Below are 22,455 nucleotides of genomic sequence, written 5' to 3' on the forward strand. Positions count from 1 at the left end.
CGCGGTTGGCAATCGGTTAGTGTATTTTTTCCCAAAAAAGTGTTTGCAAAACCGCTGCGCAAATACCATGCGACATAAAAAATTAACGATTTCCATTTTATTCCCTAGGGTCTCTGTTAAAAATAAATAAATATATAAGTATATTGTTTGGGGGTTACAAGTCATTTTCTAGCAAAAAATACAAAAATGCAAGTGGTTAAATATTGGACGAATATCTGCATATTTGCATGTAGGGCTGCAACTAACAATTATTTTAATAAATCGATTAGTTGGCCGATTGTTTTGATTTTTTGATTAATCGGTTAATAACCTAAAAAAAAATAAAAATAAAAAATATATAAAAAAAAAAAGTGTGGTGTATGATTTAGTTAATATGTAAAGGTTAAAAAAGGCATTTATTCCTAAATATCTCTATAAGCAGGGGTAAATATAAATAACCAACTATATGGTTAGGGAGTAAAATCTTTAATCCACTCTGAGAATAACAGACAGAAGAGATATACTCTATATACTAATAGAAGTTGAATCTGGAAAATATCATTAGACTCGGATCAAATTTTGTTTATTTAAAGACTATTGCAGATTTTCAAACAGAACTGTAATATTACATGCTTTTCTGTAGCTTCTCCATCAAAGTATATTGAACCAAAAAAGCACAGTTTTGCATTGAAAAAGGTCCTTGACCCTTTCCAAATACACAGCAGCTGGAAAAAGCATAGATGTGAATGTTAAATGAACTGTAGTGCATATCTGCAAAAAGCACCAAAAAACACACGGGTGGGGAACCAAGCCTAAGACATTTAGTAACATAATGGAGTTAAAAATAAATAAATTGGCCCTTCGCTTTTTTACTGTGCAACAGTGAAAGTAATATTTACATTAGAGATTATTTGCTCTTTTTGAACTATAAAATGGCCAATTTTAGTTTATTTTTTTAACCCTATTATGCTACTGGTCGATTAATCGACTATAAAAATAGTAATCAATTTCATAATCGATTAGTTGTCGATTGATTAGTTGTTTCAGGCCTACTTGCATGCATATGAATCATCCTATGACTTTTTCTAATCTGTTAAGAAGAATCACTTACCAAGGGTTGTCATTGTGACAAAGTACAACTGATTCTATATGTACTGCATGACCCTTCATAAAGTGTCTGCATGGTGAAAGGGACCGGTGCAGCTAACATGTAGGTTATGAGACCATATGCTATTAATACAACTGATCTTCTAAATTAATAAAAAGAGGTAGGTTTATTTATTTTTACTACTTTATCTAATGCGGTTAGTGAAAGATTTTTATTCACAGTAAAATATATTTTAAAACAAGTGAACATATAATAATTCCCTTAAGTGTGTTGTCTGCACTCAGTAATGTCGTACCCCATCATAGTGACCCAATCATCAGTTTACAATTCCTCTATGCTCACAGATTCTCTGGACTGACTCTTGCATATGTAGACAGACATGCGTAAAGTAGAATGATCGTCAAAACTTTTTTTTTGGAACACAGTAAAAGGAGGGTTATAACCCGTGTCAGTTTTTTTTGCCATCTGCCTTGCCAATGCTCTGTGTGTCGATTCAGACATGAAGCCATGCTTCAGCCCTGCCCCCCTCTCTCCTCATTGGCTCACTGACATTCAATGACAGCAGCAGGAATCCATGGCGCTTGCTGCTGTGTCTCAGCCAATCAGAAGGGAGAGTCCTGGGCAGCCAAGGTTCTTGTGCAACTTTGCTGGATCGAGATAGGGCTCAGGTGAGTAGTAGGGGGCCCACTGCACACAAAAGGTTTTTTATTTTAACCACTTACGGGCCGCCGCACGCCGATATACGTCCTACGTTTGAAGAGGAATATTGTTGTTATGGCAGCAGCTAGCTGCCATAACCCCGGTATCCTCTTCTTTGGCCCTAGACCTCCTCTGTAACTCAAAACATGCAACCTGTAGAATTTTTTAAGCATCGCCTATTCGAGATTTTTAAGGGTAAAAGTTTGTCGCAATTACACAAGCGGGCACGGTTTTAAATCGCAACATGTTGTTTATCAATTTATTCAGCGTATTACTATCTTTCACAATATATAAAATATAAATAATATAATAAATTTTAAAAAAAATGGGCTAACTTTACTGTTGTATTACTTAATTCAAAAAGGTGTATTTTTTCCAAAAAAGTACGTTTGCAAAACCGCTTCGCAAATGCGGTGTGACAAAGTATTGCAACAACCGCCATTTTATTCTCTAGGGTGTTAGATTTAAAAAAATATATATAATGTTTGGGGGTTCAAAGTAATTTTCTAGCAAAAAAAACTGTTTTTAACTTGTAAACAACATCTCAAAAAGAGGTTTGGTTCTTAAGTGGTTAAAGCATAGAATGCAATAAGATACAAAACCTTCTGCCTTTAAAACCCCTTAATTATGGCAAACATTAAAGCCTAACTAAGCCTTTACTATAAAACAAAACCAAAAAAATAAAAATAAAAAGAATCAGCACAAGGGACACATTACTCTTACAATCAATACCACATACTCCCTGTGCTGTTGTCTCGTGCTTTAGTAGAAATTTTCCTTTTTTGCGCACAATGCCTTGTGAGCTTTGACTAATTGATGAGGCTCCTTCTCTGCGTAACACCACAATATGCGCTTTATATGCATCTTTTTGATTACCTTTGTTTAAATATTCTTAGGCTCAAATCGACCAAACGTATTATCTTGAGATTCCTCTCGATTTCCTACCACCACTTGACAGGCCTTTGTATTTTGTCAAGAAAAAACCTTTAGATGTGTATGATTTGCTATTATGTTACTATAAACCAGGGCTCGACAAAACCCGGTCGCCAGGTCGCATTGGCGACTAGAAATAGCGACCTCGCGCCTGGGGCAGCACAGCTGGGGGTATTCTGTGTCTGTGGACCCCCCCAGCGTGATCGCGTCGGGCCGTTCCGCCGGCGGCTGAAAATTTAGGCCGCGGCTTTGAGGCCTTCTGCGGTCCTATGATTCCTTATGGAATCTGGCGCCCTCTTGTGGTCGCCGTTGGTATGACAAACCAGCAATGTTAATGAAGATTCCTCTGCCTGTATTATATTACCTGCCTCTTCTTCCCTTTATTTAGAACCCCCTAAACATTATATATATTTTTTATTCTAACACCCTAGAGAATAAAATGGTGGTTGTTGCAATACTGTCTGTCACACCGTATTTGTGCAGCGGACTTACAAGCGCACTTTTGTTGGGAAAAATAATTTAGTTAATAAAAAAATAAGACAACAGTAAAGTTAGCCCAATTATTTTTTATATTGTGAAAGATAATGTTACGCCGAGTAAATTGATACCCAACATGTCACGCTTCAAAATTGCACCCGCTCGTGGAATGGCGACAAACTTTTACCCTTTAAAATCTCCATAGGCGACGTTTAAAAAAATTCTACAGGTTGCACGTTTTGAGTTACAGAGGAGGTCTGGGGTAGAATTATTGCTCTCGCTCTACCGATCACGGCGCTACCTCCTATGTGTGGTTCGAACACCGATTTTTATATGCGGGCAATCGTTTAAAAATTATTATTTTTTCTGCTTTATTTTAACTTTTTTTTTTTCCACTGTTCTTTTAAAAAAAATGTTGTGTCACTTTTATTCTTATTACAAGGAATGTAAAAATCCCTTGTAATAGAAAAAGCATGACAGGTCCTCTTAAATATGAGATCTGGGGTCAGAGAGACCTCACATCTCATATTTACACTAAAATGCAATTGAAAAAAAAATTGCCATTTGAAAAAAATAAAATGTCCCTCTAAGAGCTATGGGCAATGACTTGGAGACGGGGGGGCGGCGACGGCGCTGCTATCTTCCCCTCACTCGTCTCCATGTCAGGCCAGGGACAGGTCCGGATCGTCGTCACGGACCTGGCTCCTAACTTTTTAAGCTGGCTCCTAGATTCCAAGCAAATTTGTCAACCCCTGCTATAAACCATCTGAGGAGGTCTATGATAACTGTACCACTAATTTTGTGGACCTGTATCAAGTCCTTTTCAGAACCTTACATAATTTATCTTTACCAGTACTTGCCTCCTACCTGATTGCCACACTCGCCCAGGAGACTGCAATTTTAGCTTCACAGGTCCATGTGTTATTGATGTGGGTCCTATGGTGAGCACAGCTATATCTTGCTTGTGTGACTTTTTGGCATTGGTTGAGGATTTTCAGGGTCTATTTCTGCTTATTTTTATTTTATTTTTGCTCCCTAGTAGTCAGTACAATAAGCATCTGTGCTTCTTGAGCACACACACACATTATATATATCATCTGAAATATGTTTATATGAGTCTTCTATTATTGTTGTTTTGTATTCCTCATGAACAAAACTCCTAAAGAAGCAGTCATCCTGCAAAACATGTAAAGTGTGAGATTGGAACCACGTCTATTGAGGTCCTTCATGACCAGGGGGACACCTTATCCAATGTCAAATCTTTATAAAAGAGGAATATGTGTTTTATTGGAATTTTCTTACAGTCATTAACCACTTCCAAATCGCTGCACGTCGACATACCTCCTAAATTTGAAGAGGGATATCTTTGTTATGGCAGCAGCTAGCGCTTGTAAGATCGCTGCGCAAATACGGTGTGACAGAAAGTACTGCAACCAATCTAGGGCTGCAACGAACGATTATTTTCATAATCGATTAGTTGGCCAATTATTGTTTTTTCGATTAATCGGTTAGTAACCAAAAAAAAGTGGGTCAAATTGACGTTCATTTTCAACCACAGTGACAGGAAAGTTTTGAAATAGAAAACCTCTTGGTCAAAGGAATTTTCAGACAGTGTATGTGATTTTTATTCAGAAATTAAGTGAAAATTTCAAACAAAATTCTTTCATTCAGCGAATGTACAAAGATTTTTCATCTGAATATTCTCACCTGAAAATTGATCCGTGTGACCAGCATAAGGCTCGGTACACATCTATGCAGCTTTTGATCTGTTTCTGCAGTGCTGTTTGCTCACGCGATTCTACTGCAATTTTGCGTTTTTTGGGCAGATTAAAAAACACAAATTGCTGCAAAAATGCATTACATTATTTTCTACAGCTTCTCCATTAAAGTATATTGAACCAAAAAAGCACTGTGTTGCATTAAAAGTCCCTGACCCTTTCCAAATATGCAGCGGCTGAAAAAAAGCACAGATATGAACGTGTCCCATAGGAAACCATGTAAATGAACTGTAGTGTGTTTCTGCAAAAAGCACCAAAAAAAAAACATATAGATGTGAACCAGGCCTAAGACGTTTAGTAACATAATGGGGTTAAAAAGACTAAAATTAGCCCTTTATAGTACAAAAAAAGCAGATAATCACTACTGGAAGGGGTTCATTTTTACAGTAGTGATTATATTTTTGTACTATAAAGGACTCATTTTAGTTTTTTTTTTTTAACCCCATTATGTTACTGCCGATTAATCAATTATGAAAATAGTAATCTATTCATTTCATAATCGATTAGTTGTTTCAGCCCTAGCTTCATTGCTGGGTGCACTTACTACGAATGGTGGCGGCAGCACCCGAGAGCCGATGGAAACTTTGGCTGGGGTGCCGACATCACTGGATTCCAGGACAGGTAAGATTTGTATATATTCAGAAGCTACAGTATGTGTAGCCATTGACTTATTTATTTATTTTTTTGCTTGGGTAGGGGCGGAACTCCTCTTTAACCACTTATAAACAAATATATTTTTAGTGCTGGCATCCCTGGAGTTCAGCTTTAATTTACATCCAGTCAGGTATCTGCTCAGTTTACAGTTACTGGTACACATTGCTGATTAAATAAGTGGTGCACTACCATGATATTACAACTTTGGATTCTTAACACTTCAAAACTGTATTACTTTAAAAATCATAACAATATGACAAGAATGTAAAAACCTTTACGGCTTTCACACAGAGCTGCCCTTAAAAGCAGTTACATTGTTTCCTCCTGTACAAGTTCAGATTTTGACGCTTTGACCCTGTAAATGGTCTAGTTTTCCATTATGACTAACCACAAATTCAATTCAGTACTTAAAGAGTCTGCTGGGTAAAAAAAATAAAAAATAAAAGTCAGCAGCTACAGATAATGAACAAGTCATTTTTTAAGATACGGCACTGCGTTGCTTTAACTGACAATTGCACGGTTGTGTGACGTTGTACCCAAACAAAATTCGTCCTTTTTTCCCCACAAACAGAGCTTTCTTTTGGTGGTATTTGATCACCTCTGCGGTTTTTATTTTTTGCGCTATAAAACAAAAAAAACGCAACAATTTTGAAAAAAATAAAAACAATATTTTTTACTTTTTGCACTATAAACAGAAAAAAAAAAGCAGCAATTAAAAAAAAAAATTTTTTTTAATTTTTCTACAAAAAATAATAAAAAACAAAATTTCTTCATCAGTTTAGGCCAATATGTAATCTACATATTTTTGGTAAAAAAATAAAAATAAGCATACAGTATATTGATAGTGTCTACAAAATGGATAGATTTATAGCACTGATTATTTTTACTAGTAGTGGTGGCAATCTGCAATTTTTAGCGGGGCTACGACATTGCGGTGGACAGATTGGTCACTTCGGACTCTTTTTTGGGACCATTGATATTTATACAGCGATCAGTGCTATAAAAATGCACTGGTTACTGTGCAAATGTCACTGGCAGGGAAGGGGTTATCACTAGGGGGCAAGATCAAGGGGTTAAATGTGTTTCCTCGTGTGTGTTTAACTGTGGAGGGTTGTAACTGACTGGGGGAGGAAAGAGATTGCTAGCAGTTCCTAATTACTAGGAACAGCAGATCCGTCTCTCCTCCCCTGTCACAATGGGGATTTATGTGTTCGCATACAAACATCGTCGCTGCCGGCCACACACCTCGCGTTCCCCGCTGTGCAGGGAGCGCGCGCCTGCTATGGCTCTTAAAAAGCAGCTGACGTACCAATACAGCGGTTCCAGAGAATGAGCCGACCTGCCGCCGTATGACGGCAACTGGTCAGCAATGGTTAAAGTGAAACCACAGTCTGCTCATATAATTTGTAATAAAAACATCTTTGCCATTCTGAAGCTTCCTTCCAACCACTTTACATATTTTATGTATACTGCGATTCTGTACTTGCCAAATATGCTGCAGAAATCTCCCTCTAAGTTTGGCTACAGTCATTTTAACTGTAGGCAGCTGAAGCTGCTGACTGTCCATCTCTAGATTTACACAGAGGCACACCTGCAGCTCTGATTGGCCCTCCTATGACTTGGGGGGGGGGGGGACTATTTAGTATAGTATGTTTTTTAATGTGCCCACCCTTATTTATATTTGTTTCACATATAAAATGACCAAGGCCTCATTCACACGGCTGTAAAAAAATTACCGATCATGAACGCAATGACAGGTAATTTTTTTGCTATTCAGCACTGCGTTACTTTACAATTGCGCAGTCATGCAACACTGTAAACAAACCAAACTTATATCATTTTTTTTCACACAAATAGAGCTTTCGTTTTGATTCATTTTGAGAACCACTGGGTTTTTTATTTTTTGGAAAAAAAATATTTTTTTTTATTTACTTTCTGCTATAAAACATATTAAATCAAAAAATATGTTTAAAAGATAAAGTTTCTTCATGAATTTTGGCCAAAAATGTATTCTGCTACATGTCATTGGTAAAGGTAAAAAAAAAAAAAAAAATAATAATAATAATAATATATCCCAATAAGTTTATATTATATTTGTGTGACAGTTATAGCATCAAACCAGAAATATACAGGACTTTTTATTACATTTTTTACACTACTAATGGCGGTGATCAGAGACTTCTAACAAGGCTGCAATAATGCAGCGAGAAATCTGACATTAACCGACACTGACATTAACCACTTGCCGACCAGCCGCTGCAGTTGTACTGCAGCAACATGGTTCGGCTGCGTGAATCACCGTTAAGTTACGATGCTTCCTTTTTTTTTTTTTTTCGCCTCTAGGGGCGCGCGCCGCCTGCTCACCCATGGAGCTGATGTGAGTGCCAGCGATCGCGATCACTGCCGGGCTCCTGCGATTGCTCAGGGCACACTTGAGAACCAGGATTTGTGTGTGTGTGTGTAAACACACAGTTTCCGGTCTCTGAGGGGAGAAGAGACAGATCGTCCAGAGAACGGGGAAAAGAGACAGATTGTACAGAATATGAACAGCAATCTATCATCTCCCCTACACCGTCCCCTCCCCCTTCAGTTAGAACACACACTGCCAGTGAAATTTTTACAGTAATCAATGCATTTTTATAGCACTGATCGCTGTATAAATGCCAATGGTCCCAAAAATGTGTCAAAATTGTCTGCCATAATGTCGCAGTCCCGATAAAAATAGCAGATCCCTGCCACTATAATAAAAATGTCATAAAACTATCCCCTATTTTGTAGATGCTAAACGTTTGTTTTGCGCAAAACCAATCAATATACGCTTGTGATTTTTTTTTTACCTGACCACCTCCTGTACCATGTGCCCAGTCTCTGACCATCTCCTGTACCATGTGCCCAGTCTCTGACCATCTCCTGTACCATGTGCCCAGTCTCTGACCATCTCCTGTACCATGTGCCCAGTCTCTGACCATCTCCTGTATGTATAAAAATACTTTTTTTTTTTAAAACAGTCATTTTCGGTATCGGTCAGTTTTGGTTTTCGGCCTAGAGTATTTTTAATTTTCGGTGTCGGCACCAAAAAACCCATTTGGTGCACCCCTAGTAACCTACGATTGCGATCTTGCGTTGTCGTAACAATGCCAAAATTGGAGCCAATACCTTGGTAAAGACTCGGGGTGCTGATTCCAAGCCAACAGGGAGAGACACAAACTGGTAGTGGGCTTCCTCAACTGCAAATCGCAGAAACCTCTGATGCTGGAGGAATATGGATATGTGCAGGTACGTATCCAGGCTGTTCAAAGACGCCAGGGAGTCCCCTTGATGGAGTGCAGCGACTACCGAGCGAACTAATTCCATTCTGAACCTCTATACTTTTACAAAGCTATTGAGGGCTTTCAGGTCCAAGATTGGACGTACCCCTTCTTTTTTGGGGACTACAAAAAGATTGGAGTGGAACCCCTGGAACCTGACTCCGGAACAGGCACTATCACCCCGCGGCTTAGCAGGTCCCTTACCACCCCCAATAGGGCATCCCGGCGAGCCGGGATTAAAGGTTTTTTGGAGGGGAAGAATCTGTTTGGTGGCCAAGAGAAGAAGTCCATCTTGTAGCCAGAGGAAATCAGTTTGCAGACCCATTGGTTGGACAGCCAAGAGGCCCACTGGGCTGTAAACTCTCGAAGACGACCCCCCCACCTGAGAGACAGACGGGGCAAATCTTCATGCGGTAGCACTTTTGCTCGCAGGCTTGTTAGGTTTACGGTTCCAGGGATGCTTTTGTCCCTCAGAGGTCGTCCTATCGGACTGGGAACGTTTAGCCAAAGTCCCGGACAGACGAAAAAGCCTTTTTTGAGTGGAAAATGAGGGCTCTTGCCTGTGGTGTGGCTCCTTCGTCTTCCTAGCCTGTGGGAGTAAGGGGAGTCTTCCCACCTGTGACATTCTTAATAATGTCATCCAATGAGGCTCCAAAAAGCCGCTCGCTCACAAAGGAATGGTAGATCCATCAAGGCTTTTTTTTTTTATTTTTTTTTTTAAGATACCTGGTCTGCAGACCAGAATTTTAGCCAAATCAGGCGCCGCAGCACCACTGCTGACACTGAAGCCCTGGAGAGCAAGGGAAAAGTAACCAGGGCCGCATCAAACGTACTTAAGGCCATGCACTAACTAGTCTGCTAGTTCCACGCAGACGGGAGTAGCCTGCTGCTTCTCCAATTCGTGGTGCAAAAGTTTTGCCCATTCAGCAAGTGTCTGCGACCCCACAACCGTAAACAAGGAACGGGCCACTGCCTCGGCCTTCCTGTCAGTAGGGTCCTTAAATGCAGGAGTCCCCTCTACCAGGATCGTGGTTACTTTCTTTAACCTGGATACTGGGGTGTCCGTGACCGGAGGAGCCGACCATTTTTTAAGAAGGCTCTCCTCAAAGGGGTAGCGCACCGCCATTCTTTTAGGGACCAAGAAGGTCCGTTGCAGGCTCTCTCATTCCTTGTATATGAACTTATCAAAATAAGTCAGATACGGAAACAGCTTAGGTATGCTTGCCATTGGAATATATTTACATGCCAAGTGTGTTTGTGTGCATTTTTCTGCTCACAAGCTCCTCTCTGAATATATCTTTAATAGGTTTTTTTGAAAATGTGTGCATGGCTAACAAAGTTCTTTTTACAGGCAAAAAAAATAAACAATTTTGTATAATGGGGCTCATAGTAATGTGTTACACTTTAATTCACTGCATTTACTAGAGATACCTGGTAGATCTTCCTGGCCCCCTTCTTCCCTATTGTAAACTGACAGGGCTTGCTTTACAGAAGTACAGGATGCAGTGCTAATGCACAGAGTTCCTGCATCTTCCTTAAACTCTTTACCTGCCCCTCTAACCCATCCCAGCCTTGAGGATTGGCAGCCAGGTTGGGGCTAGGAGCAACTATTAGCTGCTCAAAGCTAGTAGAGATGCAGCGTTTCCCCATGTGAGCGATAGAAAGATCAGCTTCTTCCCTGCCCTAACTTGTTGATTGACAGAGAGGCTCCAGCTGTCAGCTGCTCAGAGCTAGAAGAGCTCCAGGAGGTTTTCGTGCGAGTGACTTGGAGACGCTGCCCCCACCATACAGAAAAGGGTGGAAAAGAAGGATGTGCAGGCCATGACCGCATCATAAGTCAGACAAAAGTAAAAAAATAAAAAAAAGTTAACAAATTTGCTAGTATGGCCAATATATAATCTTAACGTTGCTACCATGAGCCTATGTCGTTTTATGTTCACATAAAGATTGTTACAGAAGGGACTGAGCAAAAACACAAAATAAAATTGGCCCTGTGCAATGTGATCGCTGTGACCAATCACAGTGATCACAAAGGCTGCGTGCTAAAGTCATCGACTGTTTCCCCTCACACAGACAGCAGTGTAAGAGGAGAGGAGTTCTAAAAAATCAAAAACAAAAAAAAAACATTGCAGCCATCTTCATTGCCCGATTGCAACTACAACAGTGTAATTGACACACAACCATCCATTGTGTCCCCGATTGCAGACACATTTGTCTCAGTGTCCCTAGTGCAGCATCAACATCTGTATCAATGTCACCAGCACATCAGTACCCGATCACCATCAAACCAGTAGTGTCATCAGTGCAGCCATCAACATCAGTAGTAGCATCATAATCATACTTGTACCTGATCACTATCAAAAACGGTAGTGTCACCAGTGCCACTATCAACAACTGTACTCATGTCACCATCACAGCGGTACCTGATCATGGTTTAGCAAGTACAGTGTCACCCATGCAGCCATCAACCTCTGTACCAGCATCACCTTCATACCAGTTCCTGATCATGGTAAAACCAGCAGTGTGTCACCAGAGTCATCTTAACCTAAATGGCATGTCAAAAAAAAAAAAAAGTACAGAAGCAAGGGGGCCTTCCAGAGTCTGAGCATGACAGATGACAGTAGTATAGCTCTCTGTCAGATTTGGATTCTGAATGTGAACTTGTGGAGAGCAGTGGTTTAGTAACCAATTCAGAGGAGGAAAGGGCTCCAATAAAAAGAATCCGGTTTACTGAACAGCAGCAAGCAGGCACTGTACATCCTGGTGATGTGACAAGCACCAGCAGTGCAGCACACCCAGGTGAAAGGCCAAGTACAAGTAGAGAGGTGTCACATCAGCCAGAAGGGGCATTTTCAAATCCTTTATCCTCTAATTCAGCAGCAATTATCTTCCCATTTACAGTGCAACCAGGCATTCAGGCAAAAACTTAAATCAATACGCCAATTCGTTTTTTAATCATTGATTTATTCAATGTGGATTATAATGACCAAATTATGCAATCCTACCCGACAACCAAAAGATCCATTCTTTTTTTTTCCGCATAGGTGTCCATATACTTATTTCCAATTGCCCATTTACAACCCCTACATCCTCTATCACAAGTTCACAGACAGACCTAGCTCCCTCCTAAACTATCAAGAGAAGATTGTAGCAGCCTTATTTACCAGGAAGGCCCAGCACCTAAAAACCCTTTGTCCTGATACAGTCAACAGGCTTCCCAAATATTATCCTCTCACCCAAACAGGTCGAAGACCCCAGAGAAAAAAAAAAAAAAAAAAGTGTATGGATTGAGTGACAGACATTACTTTATATTATCAAAAAGTAAATTAATTTCAGTAATTAAATAAGTGAAACTCATTCTATAGATTCATCACAGAGTGATATATTTCAAGCATTTCTTTCAATTTTGATAAATGTAGCTGTAAGCCATTGAAAACCCCAAAAATTCAGTATCTCAGAAAATTAGAATGTTGCATAAGACCAATAAATATTAATAAAAAAAAAGAAAGAATTATTTTTAATACAGAAATGTTGGCTTACTGAAAAACACAGTATGCACTCAATACTTGGTGAGGGCTCCTTTTGCATGAATTACTGCATTAATGAAGCATGTCATGGAGGTGATTGGGCTATGGCACTGCTGAGGTCTTATGGAAGCCCTGGTTGCTTTGATAGAGGCCTTCAGCTCATCTGCTTTGTTGGGCCTGATATCTCATCTTCCTCTTGACAATACCCCACAGATTCTCTATGGGGTTTAGGTCAGGCGAGTTTGCTGGCAAATCAAGCACAGTTATACCATGATCGTTAAACCAGGTATTGGTACTCTTGGCAGTGTGGGCACGTGCCAAGTCCTGCTGGAAAATTAATTTGGCATCTCCATAAAGCTGCAGTTTCTAAAGGAGATCATGCCGTGACTGGCAGCTCCCGCACGCATGCATGGGAGTGATGTCATCGCGGCTCCGGCCAATCACAGTGTCGGAGCCGCGATACCCAGAAGGAAGAGGGTGAAAGATGGACACTTCGTGGAGGTGAGGAAATTAGGGACATCCCAGGCTTCGGTTTCAGGTAATTGACCTTTGCAGGGAAACAAAGAGGAAGTAAAAGTCATTAGGTTTACTCTTTAACACAGGGCACACTAGCCTCCACTCGTGGTTTGGCTGCTGTAACATACAAAAATTTAGGGAGAATACAAATTTTGAGTTATCTCTTTCAGTCCTTACCTATCCACATCCCTGCGAGTTACTTTAAACAAACACACTCAACATACATAGAATTCATTTGGGCCCACAAACGACCATGTCTAAGCAGGAAAATACTTTCCCTACCTAAACACAGTGGCCTGGTGATGCCACACATCTGCACTTACTACCATGCAAAACATCGTAGGCTAATATAATGGTGCCGACACTGATACTATGGGCTCAATTGGAGCAAGCCCAAAGTGACATATCCCTTATTCCCTATACTGGGAAACCCTCTGTTCGCGTTGGGACTTCATGACACGATTTTTCAAAATTTGATCAGCTCAGGCTTTTTCCAAGCCTCTCATTTCCGAGCCGTAGGAAGACCATTGCGCGATCCCTTTCCACTTAGATTTTTTAAGAGCACTTCAGCTCCGCCATTTCTTACAGTCCGTACCGCCTCCCAATGACCCTAGCCAACCCTCTAACAACCTTAGAAGAATTTTGTAGATGAGACTGGAGTTCTACCAAACACACACACACACTTTCTCTCACCTACAACCTGTTGATTGCGTGCCCAGCGGACTACCAACCCCTGGACCTGACTGGGTGGGAACAGGGTCTAAATCGTCAATTCAACCCCAATTCAAGAAACTAACTACAAAATTATGTCAAGGTGGTACAGAACCCCATCACTACTGCATAAATTCATCCCCTCAACATCAGACTTATGTTGGCGGTGCCAGAGGGACCAAGGAACTCTCCTACATATCTTCTGGTCATGCCCCAAGATTGTAGACATTTGTAGAAATGTCCACCAAATCGTACAGAAATTCACGGAATGTCCTATTCCAGACAACCTTGCCTTTTTTTCTTCTCCATGCTTCCATGATCCTGGAAAACACTTATAAGAGGTCCATAGTCCATCACCTTCTTGACGCTGCCAAAGCATGTATTCCTCTCCACTGGAAATCCCCACATCCACTGACCATCACCCTGTGGCTCAGAAGGGTTGAGGACAGACATCGAGGGGACCAGTACTCCAAAGACGGACAGAAGACCCCCGGAGCTGTGCAATAAACTATTTTAACCCTTGTGTGTTGTTTTTTTTAACAGGTGAATGGGTAGGGGTACATTGTACCCCATACTCATTCATATAGGGTGGGGGGGGTATTCGGGAGCCCCCTTATTAAAGGGGACTCCCGGATTACGATAAGCCCCCCGCCCGCAGACCCCGACAACCAATGGCCAGGGTTGTTGGGAAGAGGCCCTTGTCCTCATCAACATGGGGACAAGGGGCTTTGGGGTGGGGGGGCCGCGCGCCCCCCCTTCCCCAAGGCACCCCCCCATGTTGAGAGCACGCGGCCTGGCACGGCTCAGGAGGGGGGGCGCTCGCTCGTCCCCACCCCCTTTCCTGGCCGGCCGGGTAGCGTGCTCGGACAAGGGTCTGATGTGGACCTGGGGGGGACCCCCACGCCGATTTATCGGCGTAGGAGTTCCCCATTAAGTGCATACCAGGTGACGGGGCCAGCGACGCCTCCTTCGCTGGCCCCGGCTACCTGGAGACGCGCTCAAAATGAGCGGACTTTTCTCAAAAGTCCGTTCATTTCAAAAGTACGGCAGACTGGCACACACACGGCCGGATCGTCTGCCGAAATGCGAGTCCGGCGGAAAGATTGGAGTGCAAAACTACTTTCTAAGTCCGCCGTACTTTTGGGTAAAAAAAGTCCGCCGGAGGCTACACACGGGCGGATTGTCCGGCGGACTTGAGTTTGCCGGACTTTTCCACCGGAATGTTTGATCGTGTGTACGCGGCATAATAATATATATACATATATATGTAGACAGAGAATTTGATATTTAATTCATGTCCCTAATAAGCCTGAAGGTTCTCCTTGGATGTGGGGCCACTCTATGTGGCTAGGCTGTGAAAAAGTCTCACACATGTGGCATCCCCAAACTCAGAAGTAGTACAATGTGCTTTGAGATATAATTCTAAAGTCTGATACACAATGTTAGTTTTTTTTTTTCCAGTCAATCCGGCAGGCTGATTGGGAAAACAAAAACAGACAGATCGCAGTACCAACACAAGCGATGTCTGTGTGGTGATCTCTGTTGTGCCTTTATAGTCTGACAAGGGGAAGTCCGGTCATGGTGGTTGTGGTATGACATTTGGAGGGTTAAAACAGCCAGTGAAGGGGCAACATCTTCTCCTCTTAAACACCCACAAATTCCCATTGAAAAGGAACTTTTTTTTTTCTAAAGCGGAGCTGAAGTTGTAAGAGATAGTGAGCAGGCAGGCTTCTCTGGCACTGTAAACTGAGCTGGGCAGGCCAGATTAGTGCTAGGCTGGTTTCTGAGTGGCAGGATGACTTTCTCCTGCACAGGACTGATGTCATCCCTTGCCAGTCAATGAAGAGGCCTGAAGACTGGAAACCAGAAGAATATGCAAGGGACCGTTGGACAGGTAAGTATTCACCCTTTAGCTCCGCTTTAAAGCAGAACTAAACCCATCGATTTAACAGTTTCAAAAAAACTGTTACTGATAACTGTCACATTTGTTAATGCTCTCAACCAAACTGTCAAACCATTAAATGGCTGGTGTCATAACCGATCATCATGTGCAGCATCATGGCAGTTGTAGATCAAACAGCGGCAGGTGGCAGCTTTCTTGGCTGAAAAGGAAAGCAGCGTTAAGGCCCCTTTCACACTGGGGCGGTTTTCAGGCGCTACAGCGCTAAAAATAGCGCCTGTAAAAACCGGCCTCTTTCACTCCAGTATGAAAGCCCCGGGGGCTTTCACACTGGAGCGGTGTGCTAGCCTCATCTTTGGAGCGGTGTATTCACCGCTCCTAACCATTGAAATCAATGGGACAGCGCAGCTATACTGCTGGCAAAGTGCTGCTGCAGAGGCACTTTGCGGGTGGTTTTAACCCTTTTTCGGCCGCTAGCGGGGGTTAAAACCCCCCGCTAACGTCCGAAGAGCGCCGCTAAAAATAGCGGCGCTTTACCGCTGACGCCCGCACCGCCCCAGTGTGAAAGGGGCCTTAGTTCTGCTTTAGGCTAGGTCCTGAGAGCCGTGATTTGCATAGGCACAGCAACCCATTAAAACAGGGCTGCTGAACCCGTGACGTGTGTGCACAAACATGCACGCGGAACCCGCATATATGCGGAGAGGAGGGTGAGCGGTCACACAGATGGAGAGGTGGGCGTAAAGTAAGTACCTCTCCTTATCCATGCACTCCAAGACAGGACCACACAAGAATGGAGAGACACCTTTCTACACCCCATTTCAATTGCAATGCATCTGACACCTCAAACACAGGTTGCAAACGCACCCATGTGATCCTGTTGTGCATTTAAAAAAAGTAGAGCATGAACTACTTTAGATGTGGTGCATTTTCAGCCCATTCAAAATGAACTGTCCGAAGTTGCGCTGCACATGAATCACGCAGTGTACATTTCACATGCAGTTCCTAGTGTGAATGGGTCTTCAGGCCTCATGCACACTAGGCTCTTCTGAACATTTTTCTCCTGACAGGAGAAAGGCGACCTTAAAAATGCACCTAAAGCCCCGCTTTTCACACAGGTTTAGATGTAGCAAGGCGTTCGGTCATGCATTCTTTAGTTGGCCAGAACAGTTACTTATTCTGCCCATTGAAATGAACGTCCAAGTGCTGCTAAACATGCTTAGCATTTAGGCACATTTAGTCGCGTCAGGCGTTTCTTCTGCTCAAATATTTCTCTCCTGAACGCAAATTTTGGTGAACTTAGATTTCTGCCCCTAGACGCCCCAGCCTCTAAATGCCTGTAAAAAATAATGCCCCGTACACATGATCCAAAAGTCAGACGACAGATCGCCCATTTTTTTTTGCATGCTAGTTGTATATCAAACCTGAAGAATTTACTAAAGTTACGAAAAATTCTCGTACGACAGAATAAAAAAAAATTGGAAGTGATCTCCTGTGTTGTAGTTTAATTGTATTTTCGGATGACAACTGTACTGATTAAGCGAAAATCGCACGAGAACGATTTTCATGCTTGTCCAATAAAATATCAGATGAACTGTCGTGATCTCTGTACTAAATATCCGATTATTGTACGATCATATCAAAAACGGTACAATTGCATCCAATTTTTGGATTCTGCGTATGGCCATAAGGCTCCATGTACACTGGCAGACTCCTAAACTTGAGTTTAGCAGCTATTGGCATTTGGCAAAGCTCCTAAATTCAACTCCATAAAAGCTTGTGTGTCCATGTACACTCGATTTACAAGCAATTTTGCTGCGTTTTCCCGTGGCCAGCAGTCAAAGTAGTTCAAGCGTACATGAAGCCTTAAAGTAATTGTAAATAATCACCAAGTAAAATAACCCATTCAGTTTAAAATAAAAATGAAAGGCAAAACATTGGGGCTGATTTACTAAAGGCAAAACCACTTTGCACTGGAAGTGCAGTCGCTGTAGATCTGAGGGGGAAGCTCTGCTGATTTTATCATCCAATCATGTACAAGCAAACATGCTGTTTATTTTCCTTGCATGTCCCCCTCAGATCTACAGAGACTGCACTTGCAGTGCAAAGTGGTTTTGCCTTCAGTAAATAAACCCCATTGCCTCTGTTCTCAGCTGCATAAGAGCTGGGGGAGGAGAAGCAGCAGCACACTGATCTTGACAGTGAATGGCTGTGCAGCAGGGGCGTGTCAGGAAAAGTCTGACTGACCAAGCTGTGCTCTCCTGCTTAGAGTGGTATTTATTTATTAGGAAAGCAAGGGGACTAGCAAGAACGCTGAGGATTTCACATACAGGAAGCAATACAAAGAGAACAGGATACTTTCTCATACAAGTACACACCGAACAACTGGCTGACAACCAATGGCTGAGAGCGTTGACCGGAGTGTTCTGGTGGGGGGGGGGGGCGCCTCCTCCCCCAGCAGGGGAGATTGATGTACTAACATTGGATTGTTAGTACAGCAGCTTCGGCCTGAGCTGTCAGTATGTAGGAGGCTCTATGTGTGGATGGAGACACAGGATAACATGGGGAGGGGACCAAGGTATGTTTATGTGACATTCCCAGAGGTGATTCTGCCTGGAGATGGGAATGACTTGTCCATAACCTGGCCCAGCAGATCAGCCCCTGTAGTATTGGGGGGGGGGGAGGCACTGCCTGCTGACAGCTGTCCGTGTGGGGACCGGAGGTAGGCTGGGTGTGCCCAGGGTGTGTGTGTGCCCTGTATCACTGGTAGGTTGTGCTGTACTGACTGATAGTCACTGGTTGGGGGGGAGGGGAAGGGGTCAGTAGGTACTCACTGGGTGGAGGGAAAGGGGTCAGTAGGTACTCACTGGTGGGTTGGAGTTAGTAGGTAGTCACTGGTTGGTAGATGTGGGGGGGGGGAGGGGTCAGTAGGTAGTCACTGGTTGGTAGGTGGGGGGGAAGGGGTCAGTAGGTAGTCACTGGTTGGTAGGTGGGGGGGAAGGGGTCAGTAGGTAGTCACTGGTTGGTAGGTGGGGGGGAAGGGGTCAGTAGGTAGTCACTGGTTGGTAGGTGGGGGGGAAGGGGTCAGTAGGTAGTCACTGGTTGGTAGGTGGGGGGGAAGGGGTCAGTAGGTAGTCACTGGTTGGTAGGTGGGGGGAAGGGGTCAGTAGGTAGTCACTGGTTGGTAGGTGGGGGAGGGGGTCAGTAGGTAGTCACTGGTTGGTAGGTGGGGGAGGGGGTCAGTAGGTAGTCACTGGTTGGTAGGTGAGGGAGGGGGGAAGGGGTAGGTAGTCACTGGTTGGTTGGTGGGGAGGCGGTAGGTAGTCACTGGTTGGTGGAGGGGAGGGGTCGGTACTCACTGGTTGGTTGGTAGGTGGGGGGAGGGGCCGGTAGGTAGTCACTGGGTGGTTGGTGGGGGGGGTCAGTAGGTGGGGGGAGGGGTCGGTAGGTACTCACTGGTTGGTTGGTAGGTGGGGGAGGGGTCGGTAGGTACTCACTAGTTGGTACTCACTGGTTAGTAGGTGGGGGGGTCGGTAGGTAGTCACTGGTTGGTTGGTGGGGGGAGGGGTCAGTAGGTGTGGGGAGGGGTCGGTAGGTACTCACTGGTTGGTAGGTGTGGGGGGGAGGGGTCGGTAGGTACTCACTGGTTAGTAGGAGGCGCGCTGAGCGGGATCTCCACCTCCTCCTCCTCATACTCCGGTCCGTCCAGGGAGTCGGCTTCTTCCACTGGGCCCAGCACCAGGCCGTCGAAGGGTAAGGGCAGGGAGGGCAGCGGCGGTAGCGGAGGGAAGGCGTCCGAGGCCTGGTTAGACAGCAGTGAGGCGCTGGTGGCCAGAAGTGCCGCCTCCCCCCCGCCACCTCCTCCTGTCAGCAGCCCGAGAGAGCCGGGAGCCGCCGACATCCCTGAACTGCACACAGGCACGGTCCAGCGGCGGAAAGAAGCGGGTATGTGCGGGTGGCCGGCCGGTGTCGGCTGACTGACGGGGTCGTCTTCTCCCTCTCTCTATCTCTCTCACACACACACCGAGCTGACTGTGGGGAGGGGGCGGGGACCGCACGCGCCTCACACCAGCCCCTCACGCGACGTTCTTTCTCGAGGCCCCGCGCGTCAGGCTCGAGCACGCACCCGCAGACCAGCCCGGGACTTAGCCCGTGCCCACTACTCTGGAGAAGGAGGTTTTTTTTTCCCCTCAATAACTTTATTGAGAGTAAAACTTTTCCAGCAGAGCAGCGTTTATTATCCTCATAGAAGCCCTTCACACAGGGGAAAGTTTTACACCGTTATAAAAAAAGAAGAAAATTCCTTCCAGGACTGTTTGATGTGAATCTGTTCAGGAGCAGTCCTTAAAGTGGAACTTTATCCATAATAACTTGATAAAAAAAACAATGTTCTCTAGCGAGGAACAGGCATTCCCCATTAATACAATATGCTACCAAAATTAGCGTGTGACGTAAATTGCTTCCAGCATTGCTCCTTTATTTTCTTACTGGTGGTGGCCATATTTCTGAAGCCCAGAGCCCCTGAACAGCAGTAAATCCTAAAGCGGAAGTAAATCCATCAATTTAATGGTTTCAGGGCCAATTCACACCATAGAAACACAGTCCAGATGCATTTCTGCATGCACGCATCTACAGATCGTTCACTTCTCTGAGCTGGCCGCTCAGCTGTTGGCAAATTGCCAGCTCCTATCTCTCCACAGTGACTCGCCTGTTGATGATATCCTGCTTGTCAGTCCTGCTATCTTAAGCCGTCCAGTCGATCTCTGCCTTTACCTTAGTCACTTCTCTAGAGATGCTCGCCTGTGTTCCTGTTAAAGACTTACCTGGCTGACATTCCCTCTGGCTCCAGATCCTGCTTGCTGTTCTACTACGCTGTTCTCTGGCTCCCTGATGTTTTAGCTTGTCTGACTATCCCTTCCGGATCCTGAACTCTGGCTATGTTTTGACTACACTGGCCTGTGTAAGGGGTTTGGAAAGACAGAAGGACCTTCTAGCTTCCAGTACTGCCCCTTTAGTTAGGACCTCCCTTGGTTGTGACGTTGTATTAATTTATTTGTCATTGTCATGGCCGGTCTATTGTTGTTGCCTTGTTGGGTTTATTTTGGCAAAACTTATTTACTTTTTCAGCCTTGGTATGTCAGAGTGTGGCATTGTTGGAAGGGTCATTGTCATCCAGAACCAGGGAACCTATACATCAGTGGCTTCTTCAGTGGGTAAGCAATACAGTTTCAGTGGCCCAGCTTGAACCATCCTATTAGTTATACTGATTGGCTCGGCCTTACAGTAGCAGCAGCGGATTTCATATAAACTGTACTAGACGTCACTTGTTGCGCTCTTGTTCCCCTGATGATGCTGTTTGACAGTGAAACATGTTGGTATTAATCTGTGATGTTACTACGCCCACTGGCTGGATGATGGCGAGGCACTACTACTTGTTACATGCTGCATCTGCTTTTACATCTGTAAGTATATGTCTTTTTTTTTAATATGAAATTATTTGGCGGGTTTTACACTATACTCATAAGGGGCCCTTGTTCCCCTCTATGAGTATAGCTGCTATCTGTTCCAATCTTTGAGCCTAAGGCTGGCAGGGGCCTTTCACCATGGATGGATGCCTAGAGAAAAACTCATCCAAGCTCAACGCTATATAGTAAAGTTGGTGTGTCGAGTAGGTGGTGCTCTGGCTCAGTGTTTCTCAACTCCAGTCCTCAAGGTGCCCCAACAGGTCATGGTTTTTAGGCCCTCCATTATTTTGCAGAGGTGATTTGATCAGTTTCACTGCCTTTAGTAATTGCCACAGCTGTTTCATCTGAGGGGAATCCTGAAAACATGACCTGTTGGGGCGCCTTGAGGACTGTAGTTGAGAAACATTGCTCTGGCTAATCAAGCCCACAAAAGATCCATAGAAAGTACAGGCCATCAACTCAACAGCTTCTCCATAGAAATGTTTTAAGCATTGCAGCAATAACATCATCCAAAAATACTGACGCGTTTCGGCCTTAGGCATTGCTTTTGATGAAGGCCTAAGGCCGGAACACGTTGGTATTTTTGGATGATGTTATTGCTGTAATGCTTAAAGGGATTGTAAGGAGAATTTTTTTTTTTTTTTTTTTTTTTTTTAAATAACAAACATGTTATACTTACCTCCACTGTGCAGCTCGTTTTGCACAGAGTGGCCCCGAACCTGCTCTTCTGGGGTCCCTCGGCGGCTGTCTCAGCTTCCTCCCTCAGATGCTTCTCACGTTCATGCGAGCTCCCTCGCATGGTGAGAAGCATCTGCGGGCACGCTCCCGTGATACAGCCGGCGGCTATAACCGCTTGCTGTATCACACGGCCCCGGCGCTCCACGTCAGTGGATGTGATTGACAGCAGCGCGAGCCAATGGCTGCGCTGCTTTCCATTCATCCACTCCAGCCAATCAGCGGCCAGGCTGAAAGGTGGAAATACGTCGAGGGGGACGAGCGTGGGATTTTCGAGGGGTCAGGTAAGTAAAATGGGGGGCTGGGGGGCCGGCACTGTCAGATGTTTTTTCACCTTAATGCATTAAGGTGAAAAAACATTTACCTTTACAACCCCCTTTAACCTCCTCCCGCCCGCCCTATAGCCGAATGACGACCTTAGAGCGGGCGGCTTCCTTCGCCTGGCCGTCCCTGGACGGCCTGGTGTTTACTTCCGCAATGCGCGCCGCCGGGGGCGCGCATCACGGAAGTATTGTATTTGCCGTGTCTCCCGGAGACAGGCAAATACAGATCGCCGTGAACGGCCAATCAAAGCGGCCGTTCACAGCGCGATCGCAGCTGCCAATGGGAGATGATCTCATATGTAAACATATGAGATCATCTCCCATTGCCGTGTCTCTCCCTCCTCA

General features: G+C 44.2%; 1 protein-coding gene across 2 annotated transcripts in view; it reads right to left on the reverse strand.

The window, feature by feature from the left end:
* The window catches only part of RASA1 (RAS p21 protein activator 1), a 159,009-nt gene extending 139,325 nt beyond the window's left edge, over positions 1-19,684 (reverse strand). Inside the window, exon 1 of one of the 2 annotated variants that reach the window (XM_077462433.1) lies at positions 19,232-19,684. In XM_077462433.1, coding sequence (XP_077318559.1) covers positions 19,232-19,488 — 257 coding nt within the window. In that variant the 5' untranslated portion in view covers positions 19,489-19,684. The remainder of the gene's footprint in view (positions 1-19,231) is intronic. The other variant, XM_077462435.1, reaches the window with a different exon arrangement.
* Positions 19,685-22,455: the final 2,771 nt, after the last annotated feature.

Source organism: Lithobates pipiens, unplaced genomic scaffold (genome assembly GCF_037356315.1).
Source record: "Lithobates pipiens isolate NorthernLeopardFrog02 unplaced genomic scaffold, aLitPip1_a1.2 Scaffold_3, whole genome shotgun sequence".
Lineage (NCBI taxonomy): Eukaryota > Metazoa > Chordata > Amphibia > Anura > Ranidae > Lithobates > Lithobates pipiens.